Consider the following 23,338-nt stretch of genomic DNA (forward strand, 5'->3'; position numbering starts at 1 on the left):
GGAGAATGGATTGGAAAAGAACCTGAAATATATGTGATGAGAGAAGACTGGAGAAGAGAGCATCCTGATATGGTTGCTACATACGAAATGAATATTGAGAAGAAACGTTCCGTCCCCTTGCGACAATTCTACAAAATTAAACTTTTTAATAAACCTTTCAAAACCAGATGCTGCGCTAAAAGTTCGCGTTTCTTATTTCTAGGCAGTGGCTATTGAAGTTCGATTCTAGGACAAATCTTAGTGCCTGCAAATGTAGACATATTGCCCGGGGACGTGGAAAGTATACTAGCAGTAATTCTTGTCTCAATATATGAAAAAATAGATATCCATAGGAATCCAGGATTCGAGCGTGATAAAACGTCAACTTGTTAAAAACTCTTCTGGAAGTCTTTGCTCTTGGCTAGCCTTTTCAGTTTGCTGAATAACTTTGCCGTTTCACAATCGTGGGAGATTAATCACAAGTTCACGTGCTTTGTCGAACTTTCAGAAAATTGGGGCTGCATGATGGGTTCAAAGATAGAATAATGTACACGATTTTAAATGTATGTATTTGTGCTCCTTTTGCAAGATCAAATATTTGGTTACGACAGTTCAACCCTTGTTCTATGAAATTTTAATCCATCACATTACAAAAAACCATGTGATACTTTGAATCAACCAACCATTCAAGTAGCAGTGAAACAAGTGAAATAAGACTAAATACAGAAACCGCGGAAGGCCTCCATAACTGACACTTGCAAGACATATTCAATTACAAAGTCGCAATCACTGTGCTGCAGCCAAATCACACATGAAGTCCACCAATCAAGTCAATATTTCCCCTTTCCGGAACAGTGGAAGCCAGAGTAACATTCTTGATCAATTGAACGATTAAGTGAGACCCTGCTGATGATGTGCCGCTTACGAGTCAATTGACTTTTTCGATAACAGTTGGATGCGTAGTAATAGCTTAGACAGTCGCCTGACATTTCGACCGCCTTCAACATTTCAGAAGATCGAGAACGCTAACAATCTGAACATTTCCCTGTGTTACTATAACACCGTTTCAAAGGAGGCAGCTCTCGGAACTGGTGCGTCTCCATGGAAACGGGACGCAATCAATGCTAATCAACTTGAAAGGCTTCACGACGATGTTACGATGACGAAGCCATTATCGTAAAGTGAATTTGCTGTCCAAACGGTTGCTGTCATGTAAATCACATAACTGTACATGGGATTCAAATTATAAATCAGCCGACAGAGAAAATTGGGAGTGAAACGTCTTGATTTTACATTGCTTAAGTAATCCCGTGTAAATGAGTTGAGTAGATCTTGCCTGTGAATGTTCAATGTGCATGAATCACGCAGTTCCCATGCAAAATGCATGTGATGAGCACTTGGAAAGTCCATAGACTTGAAAACTCCATATGGCCTGATCTACCGATACCGCTATTTGCTCAGGATACGCGACTCCCCGATCACAAAGCTCGTATAATATATACTGGTATTCGTCATCTTGTTAAAAGGAAAAAAGTGGCCCTGACTGGCAGTTAAACTAAACATATATAATATGCTTGGAGCAAATTAGAAAAAAGAATCTCACTGACTATTTTGCGAGAATACAAATGTATGTAACTTATAGAATGCATTCATATATACGAGCGTAAATATAAATACCTTCAAACGTACCTACATTCCTGCCTATCCTCCATCCAGTATATATATATATATATATATATATATATATATATATATATATATATATATATATAACACAAAATTACTTCAAGTACAAAGTAATGATATCTGTCACTTAAGTTTCTTGCATCCTGCAATCATCAGTCAGAAGAAGTGAGTAAGTCAAGGGCCATGGCGATAGCACTTCTTCTGTCTGAAGATTGCAGGATGTATGAAACTTAAGTAACAGATATCATTACTTAGTACTTGAAGTAATTTTGTGTTATTATTTATAACGCTCTGCTTTAGCATCGAGCACTGTAATTTCCCACGAAGACATCCGTATACTTTATATATATATATATATATATATATATATATATATATATATATATATATATATATATATATATATATATATATATATATATATATATATACACACACACACATATAATATATATATATATATATATATATATATATATATATATATATAATACAACAAATTTCTTCAAGTACAAAGGAATAATATCTATTACGTAAATTTAATGCATCCTGCAATCATCGGACAGACAGAATTAAAATTTTCTAATTCATTTTCATTTACACGGTTGGGACGTACCTTTCTACCTAAGCAAAATTTAGTACTGTCTGATGAATGTAGGCTGCATGAACCTTAAGGATAGCAGATATTATTAACAAGTACTTGAAGAAAATTGTGTTGTTATATTTATATATATATATATATATATATATATATATATATATATATATATATATATATATATATATATATATATATTTATATTTAAGAGGCATATGCCTCCTTACTTACCGTCTCCTCGTTCAAATTGCATTATCGCATGATCATATTTGAGATATGTGTATCCATAGATACATTTTGCTGATAGATAGTTACAGTTTGATTTTTTGAGTTTCATATTTTGCATTTCCCAAGAGGGTTTTAAAGCGTGCCCACCAGTGAATCGATTCATCTTGTAGAACGGGGTCATGTGCGAAATGACAGGGCTATTTCCCAATTTTTTTGTGCACAAAGACTGTACGACCGGCAAACCAAATACCTTTCGGAGAAGGTATTTATCTATCAACATGGCAGGTGCTCGGCAGGTTTAGTACCTTGGTTGTGCAATTAAAAGGCATTCAACATTAATCTCGATTGAAAGAACAATTAACTTTGGCTGTCACCAATGTAACCAAAGCATTGTACAATGTGCTAAAACTTTACAGTGTCACCAGTACTGTTGATTATATTTTAATTATAACTAGCCGCTTTTGTTTACTCCATTGTATATATTAGAGCAGATGATGAATTTTCAAAGGTGACTTATTTATTTAGAAGAATTGTTTTCAAGTGTAAGGAAATCCGCAAATTTCCACACATTAAATTTTGTTTCATAAAATGTGTTCAATCTCGGCAGCGTAATTATTTATCCGAATCATATTTCAAATTTGTAAAGTAGACATTGAAGGAATTTTTCTCTTAGAAAATGAAAAGATTGTTGCACGGGTCAAGGGTCATGGTGATAGTTTCGTTTTACGGTTCGTGAAACATAAAGGGGTAACACATTGCACAGTCAGCTGTGCAGCTAGTCATAATTTACACTTTTACAATAAGGTACTGTCATTTATAATGCCGAAAAATTCGTTATGTGATTGACAGGCGCAACAGACAGTATACTTCGTGGTGGCTTTCCATATCCCTGTTACTACGGTAAAGATAAACTGCGACATTCAACTACGCACCATCCTGTCTGTAAACTTCTAAAAACACGTTTCTCACAACGGGAAATCTAGGCTAGGATTACACATGTGAATATTCAGAGACTGTCACCATGGCTTCAAGTATTTTCATTGCCATGCGACAAGATTAACCATTGTCACTTTCATTTGCAATACATCCCGTACTGACTGTTTTGTTTCATGAAATCCGATTCAGAAACAAAATATATTTATTTTCAGTCGGCGAATTATTTTAGTCGTGCTACCAGCAACGTTTTTAGCCTATGTAATTATATTTTGCGTGCAGGTTGGGCATCAACTCTGTAGCTTTCTAATTTGTTACTATCCAAACCAAACTGACGGTATTTACTGCTGGTAACATGAATGAAACGCCACGGTGTATCGCCACGCGTATTCATTAGCCAACATCTCCATGACAACGGGCTGATAAAACTGCCACGACCGCATTCAGCATTGTCACGTCATCAGAGCCATATACATGTTATTAGCGCACGAGATTGACAACGTTTTTGGAAGCCCAATCGACAGGGGTGACGTAGAATTAAAGTCATTGGGTATCCCAATAATTTCTGAAGGTAGCAAATTAGTTCATATTTCACGGTTTGTTAGTACGACGAGTCCACACGCAGAGATATCCCTGGGTGGTTCAATGGTGATTCACCGCAAGCTGCACTTGTCAGATTTCATTTTAATAATATCATTGAAATTTCAAAGAAACATGACTCTGTTGAAGTGTGCAATTGACGCAGATCCCGTTAATCGAATTGCTATCATGTTTGTAGTCTAATTTTAGATTTAGAGATTCTCTGAAATGCAATTTGAAAGGACGAAATCTGCAAACATCTGAACACATTGTCGACTAATCAAATGCGATTTGAACACAAGCAAGTTTACGACTCGACTGGCTTTTCTGTGTTGAGTGTGGTAAAAACTGATACTTAATTTGGCGACCCCTAAAATAGCAACTCATCATAGAGTTAACTTTCCGGGTACAATGAAGAGAGTTACCTTAACCTTATCTGTAATATGCTGTAAGTATCTTTGCGAAATGACACTGTATAATAACTCAATGGTCGTGTCTAATATTTCAGCTTGCTTAGAGTCCTTTTGGAATATCTCAAATGTCGCCACTATCCCTCGTAATTTTTTCTAAGTCCCTAAATGTATGTGAAGAGCTTAGGGTGACCTATGAAAATATGGCCATAAAGGTAAAAATACACTGATATGAAACACTTTATGTGCTTAAGATTGATAGAACTGTTTTCCAGCTTATGGGCTATGTCAATGATATCAACATTTTATCCGTGCATTGCATATATGCATTAATCGTTAAATCGTGCAATTTTACTCTGTTGTATCGAGGAGCATATCCGAAAACATCAATCATCCTCAAGTGCTTGGAAGCAAAGGATTTTGATCGCCTCTGGAGAGCATTTGATAAGTGTACATCTGGGTTTGAAATGCAATATGTTATTTTGCCATACTCACCCACAAACTGATAAAATGCTCTGCTCCAGCATGAAGCAGCAATAGCAATGACCTTGACACAACATAAAAACACTTCAGCCTATACCAAACGGGATGTTGTGTGCAACTGAAAGACACTACGTCCGATCATGGTTTAGCTAGCGATTTGCCTGTGACCCATTTGTACAACGCGTACTACGTGGTGCTGCATCAAAAATCAGCATGGAGCCATCACGCTTCGGTTCTACCATCAGTTTATCCAGACAATTAAACAAGAGACACACACACATTTTACAGATCCACGGAAACGGACACAGTTTTACGCAAAGACAACCATACATAGCAATAACACAAATAAAACACAGTGATGCAGATAGATTTATCAAAAAGAGAAAACGACGCAGGCAAGGAAAATCAAAACATGACCTTGAGTGTCGAAAATAGTTAAAATATTGAGAAATGGGGTGTATAATCTGGACACCTGTTGTGTACAAGGACGACAGTGTTCTTTAATGACTGTAATTCAAAGAGTTAAGTGGTATGAACGCCATTAAAAACTGCACAGGCAGACGTGTATTACATACATTTTCCACTTGTGGTGACCTTGATATTTCCATTCCGGTCATATATCATATTTTTATCGACACTATACTTAACATTCATTGTCAGGGACAATAATTTGCAACCACAACATCAACATTGTGCCGTAAAGAAGATTAAAGCGTATAATTCATCTTCCACAGGATGCACAACTGCTCGATGTTAAAAGCAGAGCGTTATCTATCTATCTATCTATCTATCTATCTATCTATATATATATATATATATATATATATATATATATATATATATATTATATATATATATTATATATATATATATATATATATATAGTTTACCAGAAAGCGACACATATACTGCTGATTAAATTTACGCTGTTAAACAAAAGTTTTGAGTTGGTTTTGAAATGTCGCCATCAAAACAAATATTATTTATCGAATGTCAAAACCACTCAAGACTAACATAACAGTACATAAGTCCAAAACATATGAGTGAGAGTGAAGACCCATGAAAAACTTAGTATGAAGATTGGAAGATGCATAAAACTTACTTACTTTGTACCTAAAGTAATTTGTGTTATTATTCAAATATATATAATATAATATAAAATAATATATATATAACACGATTGGAACTAATTTGGGAAAATTGGATGAGAGTAATTATTAGGAAAATGTAACGAAATCGAAATTTTTACAGCTGAAATTTTACAAAACGATAGAATAGTGTAAAATTTGAAACATTGTTCTTATCGGACAAAACAACGAAAACACAACGATTATTGCATACCTCTTTCATCGGATTCATTTTTATGAAAATAAGTTTATTTTTGTGTAAATGTACTGAAGAAACGAGACAAAACGCTCAAAATTACTCTAATTGACGAATTTTGAGTCAGGGCACTTTTGAAATGCCCCTGACTTTTTCATCAATTTAAGGCTTCATAAACATTAAATTGAGTCAGGGCACATTTTGAATGACCCTGACTGAATTAATTGTAAATCAATCGAAAAGCTTCATTTTGGTCGAGGGAAAATGACAAACTAACATTATTACTAGTGTTTCAGTAATGAAGAAACTACAGACAAACTCTCATATTTTCATTCAAATGTGAATATTGTTCATATGTTTTGAACAATATTGCATTAGATACTATCATGCACTGATTCTTACTCATGAGATTTCAACAGCATCGTAAATTGTGTATAAAATTCTAAAGATGGTAAGCAAATATGGTGTAAAATTAGAGAAATTTCTAAAATTGATAAGAAATTCTGCCAATCCAATTATCCCAAATTAGTTCCAATCGTGTTAAATATATATATATATATATATATCCTTTATCCTTCTGAACATTGATTTGCAGTTGACCAAAATTAAAAAAACAGAATATCTGTGGTCAAGTGAATCACGGACCTTCAAACTTTAAAGTTAACATTCATCGAAAAGTTCTTTCTTACATTTTTTCTATTTTTTATTTTTAAAGGTCCTACGTGCAAGGTCCGAGTGGATGTGTTCTTCAGTAGAATCGACAGTTTAGCTGAGCTGACAATGGTAGGTCATTCATGTTTTTCAGTACCTTTGTGTACATTTGACAGAAGACACGTGAAACGGAGTTCACGATTGCGTGAAATTCGGCACACATATACTATAGTGAAACTGTAAAAATGGACGATTCTAGTGACATAGTTGATAGAAGGTTACGGGGATCAAGTACCTACACTGACAAACGTTTCTATTTAGTCTAAAATAAACAACGTAGTAATGCGGCATAAACGGGTTAGTTACTTCATCAATATTTTAACCATGCTGGGGATCTCAGTAACACTGTATAACGTGTTGCGTCTTTTTTTTGAAAGAATAGTGAGGATAAATCAGACAATGTTTTATCTGTTTGTGTTGCAATAGAAAGGCCAACGGCGTGGACATTTTCTCTGCTTATCACTTCAGTCATTGTTTTCGAATTTTCCATCAAATTCGCGCAAAATGAAACTTACATCAAACGCTCGAAAAAGTATTTCTATTCCCTAGAGGGTTGGATACTTCCTGGTTGGATTTCAAATTTTTCCCAATGTATGCCTACTTCCGACACAATCTTATTTCGCGATCAACAACGGAGTTTACCTCAGTCCACATACACTCTCAGCTGAATACATCACTGTCTGTCCCTCAGAATCAATCACCGGCGAGCCATTCAATGACACTGATAAATCGACACAGCGATTGTAGGCGATGGCAGCCTCTCAAAAAGAGGTCACCGGTAAAGCTTTACTCATAGAAACTTCTCGATTTCTGAGATACTGAACTATAGATACAATAACGAGCTTTTAAAAATGCGAACGTCATATCTATAGATACACAGCCACATGCAAGAACAATATTTTAAAAACGAGAGCTCTTTATCTCAGTATTTATCTAAGCCTCACAGCTGTTACGCGAATTTGGTTCATTGACATGCATTGTCTATCGTTGCTACATTACATAAATTGTCTGTTATAGAATTCCTACAGTTGTTATCAAATGGCTAAAACGAAGAGTTGGTTGATAAGAGCGCACTATGAAAAGTGCAATTACATGTTCTGTGATGGATCAGATATCTGTGAGTTTCGTGACGGTTGTGGCAAACTGGATCCGGTAGAACGTGGATTTTTTTTTCCGAATCTGCCTCAAACCAACTACAACATAAAAATTTCGAATAAAAGTTGCTGGCAATGAGTACGACCACAAAGAAGTCGTTCGGTGGCCTGACACGAACTTCCGCCAGAAGATTGCGAATGGATACCCTGCTGTCGAAACTTAAATTAATAAAACAGTTACATTGAGGTCGTACGATAAAATACAAGCATATCATGATATTTTTCCCTGTTACAATAACCGACAACTTTAACTCGTTCAGAAAAGATTGCACCCGAATCGTTTACCTCATGTTCTATAACTTGCCCAGAAAATGACCTCTTGTTGATGAAATTTCACTTACTATTTACCATGAAAAGGGAAGTACGCAGAAAAGCCGATTCGTGTTTTTGATTGGCATCATACACATACAAAAGGTATGTAAATGGCATATGAGTGACATCAAACGAAACCGACTCCATCGCTTGAAGGAAAAATATTTCAGAGCTGCGCCGGCACAGAAAAGAAGCAAGAAATGATATATGTAGTTTTATCTCGGGGATTTTTAATGTAAACGTTGATTTTGTTTGCGTAGCGATAACCGACACATTTACACTAGCAGACGGCACTTTCTCGTGCCTTTCCGGCGACACAATTTCCGCCCAACATCTTACAGTTCAAAGTATCCGCAGAGTAACTGAAAACTCGCTTGTCAAATAACATTTTGCGTTCAGAGTACTCTTCAGATGGCTAGATCAATGCATTATAAGACTAAGATGGCGGATGAAACATACATAATGAAATTTATGTTCATTGATCATTTTCAAAACGCTTTACGTATCGACCTTCCATAGTTACTGAACGGGCTCACGTTTGTTTTGTGGCTTTTCACGCGAACTCGTACGATAATGATTATGTTTATCTTGCTATACATTCGTCATTGCTATCTCGGTTGAATGAAGTGACGGCAACCATATTTGTTCCATTGAGTCAAGCTTTGCCCCATATCCTGACTATGTGGGCTTCGATGTTGATGTTGATTCCGTGATCCAATGCATGGTAGTCCCAAGAAAACTAAACATTTTGTGTGTGCGTGTTACAATAAACATTAAATGTACAAATGTTTTGGTAACGACAGCGTGACATATGCTCTTGTGTCCTTTCCTGACATGCAATTCACAGTTTTACGCTTTGATTCAAAATTTTTGTCGTTGTACATCCATAGCACCCCAAGGGGCTAGCCGCCTATCAACAGCCCTCAGTCCAATTTCCGTTCCAGTAGAAGCTCGTGACGAAGGCGACCCCTATAGTGTGCAACTTGATTCACCCTTAATCGCTATTCGCTCTAGTGCACCTGGGTTCGTGTTCAAACACGTACCTGTATGACTCTTCTAGCTATCTAGCCAGCTATACAGATCGTAGGAGCGTTTCATTCAGATATGGAAAATTTCGACATTTTAAAAGGCCTCGAAATATAACTTCTGGTATACATATACGTGAATAAATAAAATCAAGGCTGCAGACCTTTGGATTGAATGTCCTTTTGTTATTCCTATGGTAATCGCAAATAACAGTGTGCTGCATTTGATTCCGCGGGCAAGTTGATATGGAAATAAGAGCATACATTGCCATTAAATATCAAATACCGTTGGCTCACCAAATTTCTCTGCAGGCGCACGCAACTCTGTTTCCCATCACTACCGAGTAATAGTCATTCATAAAAAATGAAGAGCGAGAATAAGAAATTGCTTGTTCGCTTCTGCCCGTTGGTGTTGCTGGTAATGACAGAGCCAGACTCAAAGATTGTGGTTTGATGTTTGACTCACTTGATAAAGCAGTCGTTGCATTAAAAATATGCCCCAACATTTTGCGAGGTAGAACGCGCCTCGGATATAGATATTCGGACTCTTAAATCCCCACGATTCTTTTCTAATCTTGCACTTGTGTGGTCCATTTTAAAATCTTAGGGAAATAAAAAGTTTCATCGTCTTAGTTTTTCGAAAATCCAAAATTTAGTTTCCCCATAGACTTAACACAGGGATGGCGGCCATTTTGAATTTCAAATATCACAAATCTTGAGTGGTTTGTTTCGCTAGTTCCAAACTTTGACCCCAATGTTGATTTGGTAAGAGAATGGTTGAAAGTTTCATTTAGGAAAATTTGAGTAAAAGTTTAAGTATTTCACTTTCGAGGCGCATATTACCGTCTTAAAGTGGAAAAAAGGCTCTCGACTGTCTATAGGCTAAGCGATCAAACTTTCTGACAACGAACAAAAACGCATACGTAAACATTATTTAACAAGACAAACGATTTAACTCCTGATACTGTTTTCGTTATTTTGCCCTTAAAAACAGCATACTTCTGATATACTCCTCAACAAAGTATGTTTTAATGCAAAGTATAAACCTTGCCGATACAAGGCAATGCGTATATAATGTTCGTATTCCTGTTGGTAGATTGATTTATAGTCAATACTAAAATCTACCCACCAATAGTAGAGTGGGACAGTGCACTCAGATTGTGTTGACTAGCTGAACATTATTGAGTTGATGGACTGGAAACCGGAGAAAAAATTCTCCCTTTTCTAGTTTAGGCTTAATAGGCCCTTGTAGCGTAACTAGAGTTAACTTCAACTGCTGGAGATATTTCACCCATAATGTAAAACGTTTCTGTTTTCGTTTCAGCTCATTACAAAATATATTGTGGTTCGAAACTGGTTACTTCAAAGAGTGTGTATTCATTTGAATGGACGCGTGTACTTGTTAAATGCTCGAGATTTAGCGCGATGGAAATCAAAGTATACAAATTTTGCGATCATTGCTGAAGTGATGACGTGCGACGAATTAAACACACATCAGAAGTTGAATGTTAGAATGTTTTCCAACGACAGAGGTATGCCAAAATCTTTCTGTACACTTGGAAATATCGTCTGCCCGTCAGCTTTGCTCTAAGAATTAAAATAATGAAAACACTGAGTTAGAGTTGGCCCAGTATGAATCAGACGTCCGAACAACGTTGAACGTGGAAAACATAGCGTAGGCACTCTTCCCCAAATCAGCTTTCAGGGTTAATCTTGACCTCTTGACACACGGATTTCATTTAGGGTCAAATCAGGTGTCCTTCAAGTTGCAAGTCGTGATATACTATAGATTATCTTAAAAAGTTTGTCCTTTTCGGTCACAAGGGCATTGCACAGCCAACTTGGAAAACAACTTTGAACTCTTGGGAAACGTTACCATGGATGGAATCCCAGTTGGATTGAGATTGTGTATATACATATAGATATATCTATGCAAATTTACATGATTGTGTATTCATACCCATAACTGATATTCTCGATAAGACATTCATCGTGGTCTTTGTTATTCTTCCTTTGCTACTTTATCTCACTCAATACCATGACAAATTTCTGAACGGTCGGGAAAACACAATTTAATAGGAAAGTCGAGCGCGTCTCGGGGAGACAGTATTAGGACTGTCAAAATTTTACAATACTTTTTGGCCTGTTGTATATGTGGAGTAAATGCAGAGATATAGCGAGATATGTGAGACTAGTTTTAACATATTAATGGCGATTATTTTTGAATTTGTAATATCAATAATTATTGTTATAATTAATTTGTTTCTCTATTACCAAAATTTGAGCGGTGTGCCGGTATTGACTGACAGCCAATCGACCAATCATGTTACAGTACCGTATCAGAAGTAGTCAGTAAATAGGAGTTTATAGCTTTCAAGGGATTACATTTGCGCCTTTTCACATTATTTTCAGACTATTCGCTCAACTTCAAAACTACACTGCTCATTACAGCTGATGGAGACAGAAATTCATCTTGCCAGCGAGACTAATAAATGTGTCAAATTCGTCGTTACTGGACGAATTTTACATGCTTTGAAATCCCTTTTGATTGCGCATACTTAGTGTATAAGCACTATAAATTACGTTTGAAGATATAAATGTTAACGACGTGTACTTTTATGTGAAAAGTATTCTGGAAATATATTACGAAATACTATATTTAAAACACACTCCACGTTATGAATTTGTAACACTGTCACGTAATATTTCTTCAAAGCAATAAATGTTTCTACATCTTTGTCCATACTTAGCCCTGCGAAATGTTATTATGCATTCTGTTACAAAATCAAGAAAAAAATCAGAGTTCACCGTTCAAAGCTGTTATAATTAGATTCAAGAACCAAATGACTGAAATTGATCAATACTGCAAAGTGAAAGTGGCCGCCTTTCTCTGTAACAACTCATAAAAAGTAGAAGTTTCTACTCTCTGTTAACTCAACGATAATAATCTAATTATTTTAATCTTTCGATTCTCATCAAAATAAGACGATGAAACTTAATTGTCTCCATAGAGTTATAATTTATGAACTACTCAAAGCAAAGACCGCCATACGGAAGATTTTGTGAGCCGAGATCCTTTCCTCTGAGCAATAGCATTTTACACATCCGATATTGATATGGCCGACATGTTATTGTCTGGAGATATTTTGACTTTTGCCTGTCCGTTTTGAGGTACAAACTGGCCACAGATTTGAGCAACGCGCCTACGATTTACACATCAGCGTCAAGTCACAATTACAAAGGCGGCTTCAGCTGAACGCAGGATACATAAAAAACAAACGACTGTACCCCACTGACGTCATAGAGCGAATCACTGTATAAATATATGCTATATTTTTTATGAAATTGTTATCGGGCTTCAAAGGTTTCACAGTAAAGTACAGTAATGGATATTTCTTAGAATGCCTCAGTTTTATTGAAGACTTGGCATGACCTTCGTGTGAGATAAATAAAAAAACAGTCGCCTGGAAAATGGCGCCAGATATGCATTACATGTGATCAATCAGAGTACTAAAATTAAAGAATAGAAAACCATCTTATGTACAAGGCGAAAAGAACAAAATTCTTTAAAATTGTCGTCGATATGGCACTGAGCTTCCAATTCCATTGTATCGGAGAAAATTTTATTACGGGTATTTGTTTTCTCGCACGAGGTTTCTTCTATGTAGACTTTCATCCTTAACGTAGTGATCCTTAAATCATCTGCAGTGAAGTCTTTTTAAGAGCTGCTAGCAAGACTCTTTTAAAAGATTTAGTTTAACAGAAATTCCAGTAATTTGACATTAGTTCAGATTAAATCGACGAATCTCTCTCCAACATATCACTCGAATGCCGTGCTTTGTGCAAGCTCTAACCCCAATGACGTAATTGTTACCCCAACATTATAAGCCCTGCTTGGAAAGGACTGTGTCATTGTATTTAGTGTTGATAATGTTATGATTGTCAGCCTGAGGCACGTTTTGAAGCTCTTGGTTGTCGATGTACTCCGGCTTTTCATTTCGTTTAATAGCTGGCTAGATTTATTGTGGAATAAACGACGTGACTAGCAGTCTAGTAGATATGTGATTGAGATAACTTAGATAAGTTGGCGGGGTTCAAAGAACGTTTCGACATATCCATTGATAACCATTGTGAGCAGCGCGACACTTATCGAGAGACATAACTACACTACATACACAGCAATCATTCTCTAAAACAAACACGGATTGGATGTTATTGCGTTATATTTAATATGTATATTGTACGTTCAATATGTTTAATTAGTATCTAAGTGTTGTTTTTTATATCTGTACATATAATTGTATTCTGGTCTCTGCATATCAAAGTATTCAAACACCTATTCTCATGTGCATACATATAGTCGACGGATTGCAAAACATAAATTGCAGACGCCCCGAACAGCGTAATCGTTAATGAATACACCAAAAATGAGTACAGTATTTCTGCTAGCGTATTAAAATCTACAAATTCAACTGTCTTGTCTTTCTTTTAGTTCTTATAGGATAAATGCTTCAGGTTTTTTCAAAAGTAGCTTATGTTATATGTCCCAAGCGAATTCGCTTTGGGATACACTTAATGTTTCATTGTTGGAAATGCTCAAGGGTGTTTGCGAAGACCGCAAATATCCAGTCAATAATCTTCAAGGTTGCCCCGTCCTTTTTTATTTTCTTTGATTATTTCTGCTATAGGTTCTCCCTCGGGAACGATGAAGCTAATTTGTTTCTTTCTATTTTATTTGATTAACTCTAACAGACTCAGGCACTCAGCATCACTTGTTCAAACATCTTGGCTCTATTCAATCCTCCTCGACATGTTCTGTAATCTCTGAATGAGTTCCTGGCGTCATTTAGTTTGCACTGCAAACCTCCAGTCGATAGACTAATCTATTTGAAGTTCTTAAAATTTCGCTATCAATATTAAAAAGCGAACTTTGCCATCTTTTTTTGTTACGGACACCAGGACGGTCAAGATATTAAATTCACTTTTGCAGATAGCCCTGCCTTAAGTCGACGTCTAGCCAACCTCATCAGGCTCCGGTTAGTAAAGTCAAATGTAACATAAGAAAATGACTCCTTTACTTTGTCATTACCATCTTATTATGAATAGAAGACGGTAGCTTTCTCTGACCGCCACAAATGTCTGAACTTAGTATAATCTCAGTTATTGCTATATGTGTTCTAAAGTTCCTGTCCAACAAATAAACGTAAGCAGTCGGTCGGAATTAATCACATAATACCTAATCACCAGAATAAATCTTCATTAGAGGCTTCGATATTTTGCCACAAAGTAAACATCCTTGATTTTCTAACTTCCATTAAGTTACTTATCCCCACTTCTAAATATCGCGTGCTTACTGTTTTGTCAATAAAAAGTGAATAGGCTTCCTGGAGTTACTGAAATAGACATACTATATTGCGTAGTCATGGTAACAATTGAACCAAAGATTTGTTGCTGTGAAATGATATTGAATTGGAAGTTTCCTTGTTAAAGTCGATTGCCTTTTTTGACTATTTTACATGTCTTCTACTGTCAGCTTATATGATCTAGGTTTCGAATTAAGTTTCGTCCCATCGACATCCTCATAGTAATATCTAATCATTAGTAGTAATGAAGAAGTCGAATAAAAATGTTATCACTATATAGTTTATGTTATTGTTAAAAATGTGAGGTGGCCGTTTCGAGAGAAAAATAATCAATCAAAGTTTTGTCACAAACATGACTTAGGAACGAATTTTGTAATCATACGAAATGTTGAAACGCCTGAGAAAACAGATTGAAATAAGTCTGGTTACATTTATTAAAACACTTAGGACGTCCTTTTGGACATAAAAACAAGTGTAGAGGCTACTGTTCATAGTGAAGACAGGTAAAGTGACTAAGTGATTGACTACATATTATCAATACCTGACAGCATGAAAAGCGCAGAAAACCAAATATGAAGTATTAGACACAGCGTTACACGACGGAAGGATGTTCGCGAATATTTGACATGAACTTTACATACCATTAATGATTTCTATTAATATTTTAAAGTGTCTGTGTCATGGTTATTTATATTTGAAAGAATATGTTCAATTCTTTCCACGCAACATACACCGTTTCTAAGTGTTCTGGAAAGTAATAATTATAAATGCCTAATGCACTCCACGCGGTAGCTTGTGCCGTCTTAATTTGACAATTAATGTGCATGAGATTCATGACCGGTACATTTGTTTTCTTCACCTACAGGACTACGGGGTCACTCTGTTTTTGCGACAGATGTGGAACGACCCTCGCCTCAAGTACGACCATAGTTCCCAACATATCCCACCGTCTGCATCTTTGTTGGACAAAATATGGATACCCGATTTGTTTTTCACAAATGAAAAATCGGCGCATTTTCATGACCAAACAGTCGACAATGTCATGTTACGCTTTTACCCGAACGGAGATGTCCTGTACAGTATGAGGTTGGTGCTAAAATTCAAAAATATTGTGAATATTCTATCAGGTAATGACTTAAATATAGGGATTGCATACACCCCGAGGTACATGTAGATTCTCCTCAGATAATGAGTTATGTTGTCAGACATGCATATCGGAGCAATAAAGAGGAAAGCATTTCGCATGAATAAACACACTTTAAGCATGGAAAAAGAAACTAAAGACACATATGTTGAAGTTTCTCTCTACCTCTACCTACCGGTACATGAGATAAAAAAAAAAAACGTTTTTAGAAAGACCCTGCACAAACCGATGTATCCCTTTGAGGCACCTGTTGAAAGATTGACAGCAAAGTAGTACGGATTGAAGCCTACAATTGTTTAACTACGTGTTCCTCCATATATACTGAAAAGATCATCACGGCTTACGCTGTGTTTTCATTGATCACCACTTCATCGACTCTTATGTTTGCTATGTCTTAATGTCTTTGGCCTGTGCTCTCAGTAATTGTCGAGTTTCATTCGCCTTTCACACAACACACGTGTAGCCATGAATATCCATTAGGGATTGGTTGTTATTTTTGTGAAACGACATGTGCCTAAACTTTAAAATCGCAAAAGGTATAGCCCTGTCGGTCGTATACCTCGGAATATATTTCTCAATTACGACAACATACCTTTGAAGAGTAGGATAAAAGGCAGGATGACCGTTAAGAGGCTGTCGCCGACGATTCTGCTTAAATGATATATATTTAAGCTCTTTCTTCTGCCGTTAAATGGTGCAATGTGTGACCATTCCAATCAAATTAACGAGCGCGCGGGCCTTACACATTTTAAGGGCTGTCATTCTCGGACTGCATACCGATGAATCATCTGTATAAAACTCTGCTAGTTACATTGTTTTAAATGGAGCTGGATGTACAAGCTATACTGTACCCTTTTACGGCATCTACCGAACTTGCAAGCCTTCGTCTTGATTGATCTGCAGGACAAGTTTGACATCCACTGTTTGCTTTTCACTTGAGAGGCAGAAACGATGAGATACACGGTCACATATCAGGACACTCTTGCCTGATAAGCAACAGTGACCACTCGCGATTGCATCCCGGTGGATTTATGATGTACCAAAATAATGAGCAATGGACCTCCAGTCACAATAACAGTCCAGAACATTGCCTAAAGCCTGTGGAGCGCGCTTGAGTGTTCGGTTTATTTCCCGATTAAGGCATCCTCACCGTATCTGCACTAGTGATACATGCAGTTGACCTAATGAAGACGCGAGAAAATATTGAAGGCTTTAGCGTGCTTATTTTTCAAGTAAACTCTCGGGACTGTGCAAAAGCCAGGATTACACCGAGTTAAGGCAGTAAATAAGTGTTGAGGGAATTAGTGAGTCTTCCGGTATAAAAAGATTACGGTACAAAAATCAAAATGTCGTTTACATGCGCACTGAATACAATATCTAGCCGGGTTACATCTTAAAGCTGGAACGAAAGGCAGCACATAAAATCAAATTTCTGAAGATTTAAAGAACAATCATTCGGTTTTAAATGTCAAAACACATTAAGCCTTCATATCAATAAAGGTTATAAATCTTTCCTTTCCTTTCCTTTATGCCTTTCTCGCGCTAGCTGATAAAATGATTCAAATTTCATGATTTGAAATACTCAAAACAGGGAAAATAGGGAAACATTTTGATAATATCGTTTTAAGTGTCTGTCCAAATCTCCTATAGTCGGACATCCAGTGTAACGTTTAGGATTCTCAGTTTATTCTCTGCAGCGTTTTTAAGCTGTTAAATTTCACTTCCTCAACTTACTGTAAACATTTCCAAAGTTGATTTTAATTGTAAGCACTTACCTAAAATCGACCTGAAGAATAGAATAACCTACATTTATATGTTTAAGGTAGTATGCACCTCGAAAGTGAAAGACTTTGACTTTTGCTCAAACTTTCCTTTCAGAATCTTTCAGACATTCTCTTTCAAAATCAAGAATAAAAATCGGGGGTCACCGTGCAAATTTTGCTACTAGAGAAACAAATAACCCAAAATTTACGGACATTTAAAATTCAAAATGGCTGCCCTCCCTGTGTTAATAATAAAATAAAAATAAAATTTTCAAATTTCGAAAAACTAAGCAGGTGAATATCTTTCTTACACCAGGAGCTTTAAAATGAATCCCCAACAAGTGGTATAGCAGGAAAGAATTGTAAAAGTTTGAAAGTCCGAATATTTGTCCCCGAGGCGCATTCTACCTTAAGCACAACATGTGTCAAGTTTCTAATTAACACGAAGAGAATGATAATCATCGGTTATTTACCGTACACAGCTACTGGAATATAATAATATTACGTCTTTATTTTGAACGAAAATACAGAATGGGTCATTGAGATAAATATCACGCAGACGCCATCTGCTTAACAGTACCTGCGGAGTTCACCAAAGCATGGTTAATGTTCCCAAATGAACCACAGGCTTGGTACATCAGGCACTATAGTTTATTTATTGCATGCAAGTCTGTAATCCGTAACGAAAAAAAATTGCCAGTGCTAGCTTGAGTTATACTTGTAAAGACTAAACATTTGTACACTCCGTTAGGCAAGCCAAGAGTTATAATGTCATCTCATTAAACTTTTACAAAGCGATTAGTATAGCCATAAGGTTGATCGAAGTCAGTCGCGCCGAAATCCTCAATAATGATTTACAAACGATACTTTAGGCATCACATGAACTACATGTGATCATATGTACTGCATGAACGGTTTTTGATGAGCACGAAAACATTTTCCGTTCCACCATTTACGCTTAAATGCACTGCGCATGTATGGTCGTTAGTGTTTTCATGGTTATGACTCCGAAACAGTAGATCCAATGCATGCGAATTCACATCGGACGTTGTGCAGCCTAAACATTTAGCATTCCACTTTTTTCATTAATGAAATCTCGGCCCTCACAATGTAGTTAAAGTAGTTAAGAAATAACGTACCGTGAACTTATGTTTTTATTGCCGTATTAATACAACCAGTAAAAGAATTATTATCACAGGGGCTGTTAAGGGCAGCACTGTTACTGCTGATGATACTGCTTTATAGTTCTTGTGGCACGCCGCTACCTTAAGCTCTGCACTGATTCATTAAAATGACAGACTGCCTCACGTTCAAAAGGTAGTAAAAGTTACAGGCCAAAATGCAGTGATTAATTGTAACGATGAATGTTCAGTCTTGGACTGAATTTTGATTTCAGCCACAACAACACACCGAATGCAAATTCGATTCTATCTGATTTATTTGTTGAAACGCAGGAACACGTCAATAGGGCATAAAATTAAAGTTATTATAGGCAAATGAAACTGCAGGCCCCTTTATCACCTTAACATGCAATTAACCTAACATGTATAAATTTTGAAGCCAATATGTAGCACTAATCAAATTTCCTCTCAATTAATTCAAAATACAAGACTAAACCGATATGTAAGAAAACCTAATTAGTATTACATATAGGGATAATTGTCATGCAACGGGATGACCGTCCCTTCAGGTGAAACGGTATCATTTCAATACACGTTTCAAAGTTAACAGGCGACGATTTTACTTCTAGTCAGCTTATTTCGTTTATTTGTGGAGGCACCGTGGGGCAGTGGTAAGGGTACCGAACTCACTATCGGAGGATGGTGAGTCCGAGACCCGGTAGGTCCAGAGTAGCGAACTCATTGCCGGAGGATTGTGAGTTCGAGACTCCAGCACGGTGTTGTGCCCTTGAGCAAGGCACTTCACTCCTCATTGCTCCATTGGGTAATAGGTTATAGGGTAAATAAGTTTTCTTTGTGTGCTCGACCCTTGTTGAAAGAGGCCTATACCTATCAAGGCTATAAAGTTGAAATAAAGATGTTGTTGTTGATGATGATGATGATGATGATGATGATGATGATGATGATGATGATGATGATGATTATTATTATTATTCTAATTGTTGTTACAGAGTCAGCCTCACTTTAGCCTGTTACATGACATTCACCAAGTTTCCAATGGACGTACAAGTATGTAGTATCCAGTTAGAAAGTTGTAAGTTTTAATTTTTTCTGGTATTCACTTCTTCAACTTTACATTTAGCAGAGAGGGAGATGTCCTGCCGAGCAAATATAGAGGGGAACTTGCTTATAAATGTTGCTTTAAGAGTGCCCTATGGAGGTGAATGGGACTTTTTCTTTCGTTGAATGAGGTAATGCATTGACCAATGGCAATTTAGGGTGGGAACTGATACTTTTTCCGATATTACTGAATGTCATGATATATATTTGATGATCCATGCTTGTTTTAGTTTGCCAGTTGCCCGATAACTTATTCCTCAGATTTCTACAGAACAGACGAATGCTCCAATGACCGTTTCAACTATGAAGCATATGTTTGTCGGTAAAATAATACTTTATTTGAACAATACGTTGGACTTCAACGCGTACATAACAAGAAGAAGAAAATCGAACTTTAGGGTAGTTTCAGATATCAACATTTCCTTTAACTTTTAAGCAAAATTTAGATACAGGTATGATGAAACAAATAGCTGGTATAGATTGGTTTACAATTTCGTTATTTCCACGAACCAACAGAGTTTTGTCTTACGAATTCAAACCAGGATAACGCCATGCAGCTGGGACATCTGGCCCCGTAAATTGAATTGTTTCGTATCGATCGAAACTCGATCCCTGAACATCGTCAGTGTAATTGCAATGATCATAAGATTTCCTTTCAAAGGCCATTACCTGAATATAAACTATACAGTGAAAATAGGTCGATTTTCTAGAGACATATGCACATACATCTGTATGTATGTATGTATGTATGTATGTATGTATGTATGTATGTATGTATGTACGTACGTACGTATGTATGTATGTATGTATGTATGTATGTATGTATGTATGTATGTATGTATGTATGTATGTATGTATGTATGTATGTATGTATGTATGTATGTATGTATATGGTGATAGGTAGGTATGTGTATGTATGTACCTGCGTGTTTGAAAGCGAGTACGTACGCCCAGTATATTTGCCTAAATTACACCTATATGTCAGAAGTAGCAATGTATGTAGCCCGGCATAATGAGGATTGGTAATGTTCCCAGTGAACATGACCGACACTTTTATCATTCTATATCGAAGAGATACACCTCCTTCGCAAGAGTAGCAAACTCATCCAACGTTTACTTCCTCAAAGTTCGACACCTTATGCGACATACTATTAAAGTCTCTCAATCTTCGGGTCAATATTATGATGTCAATTAAGTCAAATTATTAAGACTGTTCACCGTTCACACGACGCGTTGTCAATCACATTTGTTTAACGGAACTTGCCGCAGCGGGACTGGGACATCAGTAAACTTGATTCTATCTCAAGGTCTGCATCATTAGTAATTAAAACTCTCCCTTCGGGCATTGGTATCATGAGATTACTAAACCGTAGGCATACAGAAGAGAAGAAAAGCTCTTGGAATTTAAGCGGATTTATTTTAATAATTAAAGAGGATTTGTCTTCTACTTTAATCAAATTTATCATGCATTATTAAAGGGAAGTGTTACTGACGAGATACAATGTGTGAATTAGGCCCAAAAAATAATAAATTGTGCTGTTCCGATAAAAAGGTTTTCAAAAATAGGGTGGGTAGGTCGGCAGGATTTTTTTTTTCCAAATATATTTTTATTTTTAAATATGCATTTTCAGGGGTTCAGGGCTGTCAAATACTGGCCACACCATTTCCAAAAAAGTATCATACATATAACAGGAAAAAAACCATAAAAGACATCCTCGTTCAAGCAAACATCAAATTCCAAGTAATGATTTTACGTTTTGTTCTTTTTTTTAACTTCCGTGCTCACATAGCTCTAAAAAGTTTAGGGTTGGCAGGTGACTATAGGGTAAGTTGGGTTATCGGAACAGCACCATTTTTTTTGTTCGGCCTTAGAGAAGTACAAAAGCGTAAGCAAATATGTCACCTATATATGGTAAGGGGAGATACGACACCGGTACCGTCTTCCGTTTTTCATCAAAAGTACTGGACACTGCAGTCGAATAAGTTTTAGATAACATTAAAATGTGTATGAATTTTTCAATAAGTTTACATTTTCTAAACAAAAATAATATTTCATTTGTTTTTTTCTCTCATCAGATGGCTACTCTGTTGACGAAATGGAGTTCGTTTGGAAAGAAGACGCTGCGATACAACTTCCGCATAATCTCCACCTCCAGCAGTACACGCTTTCTACAAATGAAACCCTGCGATGTGATAAAACCTATTACACAGGTAGGAGCGATTTTTATAATGTACTAAATTTACAAGTAGGAGGTTTTTATACACAGGTAGAAGGGATTTTTAATATACAAAATTTGCAAGTGTTACTTTAGAGATAGGCAGCCTAGAATGTGCAATAACACAGCTCATCATCGAACAATAATTATGGAGTTATTCTATCGCATCATTTCAACGATTATGTGGTTGTCAACCAATGCTGGAGGGCAGAAACCTCTGGATTTTGAATATTGCATCTTCTTCGGGTTGACAGTCTCCAAACCGATGGCACCATACCATTGCACCCTTTAAAACCCAGTGTTCGTGTAACCATAGTAACGTACAACTGCAAATGAGGTCAGGACAAGTTCAATGACCTACTATAAGACCGCTATACGACCGCTGACTGGTTACTAAATTGAGACACGGAATTTGATTGCTGTACTCAAAAATTCTAAAACTTGACTGTGTGGGGAATTAAATAAACACATAATATAAAGGCACACGGAGTCAAACCTTTTGGCACGGCGCGGTGTTGAATCGTAACTCGTCCTTCAAAGCACACAATTTAAAATAAATGACATATGATGGAATATTTTATCAAGTTGTCCTTTGCCTAACATGTACATCTGGGGCCCAGTGAAAGACAAACTTTGTTCTTTGTTTGTATATTCCATTTTACACATGCACAAAAGCAGCTATCCAAATGAACATAACGTTGTTGAATTATGTGTTTATTAAAATCGCTTCTATGAAACCATGTCTGGCAATTTTCTTGGCAGTAGTGAATACGTCATGTACTTGTTTGTATATTTTCCATTTTACACATGCACAAAAGCAGCTGCCCAAATGAACAGAACGTTGTTGAATTATGTGTTTATTAAAAAAGCTTCTTTGATACCATGTCTGGCAAATTTCTGGGCAATATTGAATACGTGACTTCATCGTCAATGCATGTATTACTTTTTCACATTCACGATTCACTATTACCGAATCGCCCATACATGGGACGTTCAAAACGATTTCAAGTCGCAAATTTAGCAGTCTTATTAAACCAGCAAATTATATCGACTATTAGTATTGTCATTACGGCAATTCCGTTTTATGGCAGTATGTGTCTGTGCCGCTGAAAAGAAAGTCTTAAACATTTACTCTATATTTCCTAATGGAAAACTTAAATCATTCTCTTTCATAGTCAAGATTACAAATCA

At 36.4% G+C, this 23,338-nt stretch overlaps 1 protein-coding gene across 1 annotated transcript in view; it reads left to right on the forward strand.

Moving 5' to 3' along the window:
* LOC139121404 (glycine receptor subunit alphaZ1-like) overlaps positions 1 to 23,338 on the forward strand; it is a 50,382-nt gene that overhangs the window by 14,379 nt on the left and 12,665 nt on the right. The window contains exons 3-6 of the mRNA XM_070686241.1: positions 6,935 to 7,002; positions 15,650 to 15,870; positions 19,823 to 19,905; positions 22,008 to 22,142. Of these exons, the coding sequence (XP_070542342.1) occupies positions 6,935 to 7,002; positions 15,650 to 15,870; positions 19,823 to 19,905; positions 22,008 to 22,142 (507 nt within the window). The remainder of the gene's footprint in view (positions 1 to 6,934; positions 7,003 to 15,649; positions 15,871 to 19,822; positions 19,906 to 22,007; positions 22,143 to 23,338) is intronic.

This window comes from Ptychodera flava, chromosome 21, assembly GCF_041260155.1.
Source record: "Ptychodera flava strain L36383 chromosome 21, AS_Pfla_20210202, whole genome shotgun sequence".
NCBI lineage: Eukaryota > Metazoa > Hemichordata > Enteropneusta > Ptychoderidae > Ptychodera > Ptychodera flava.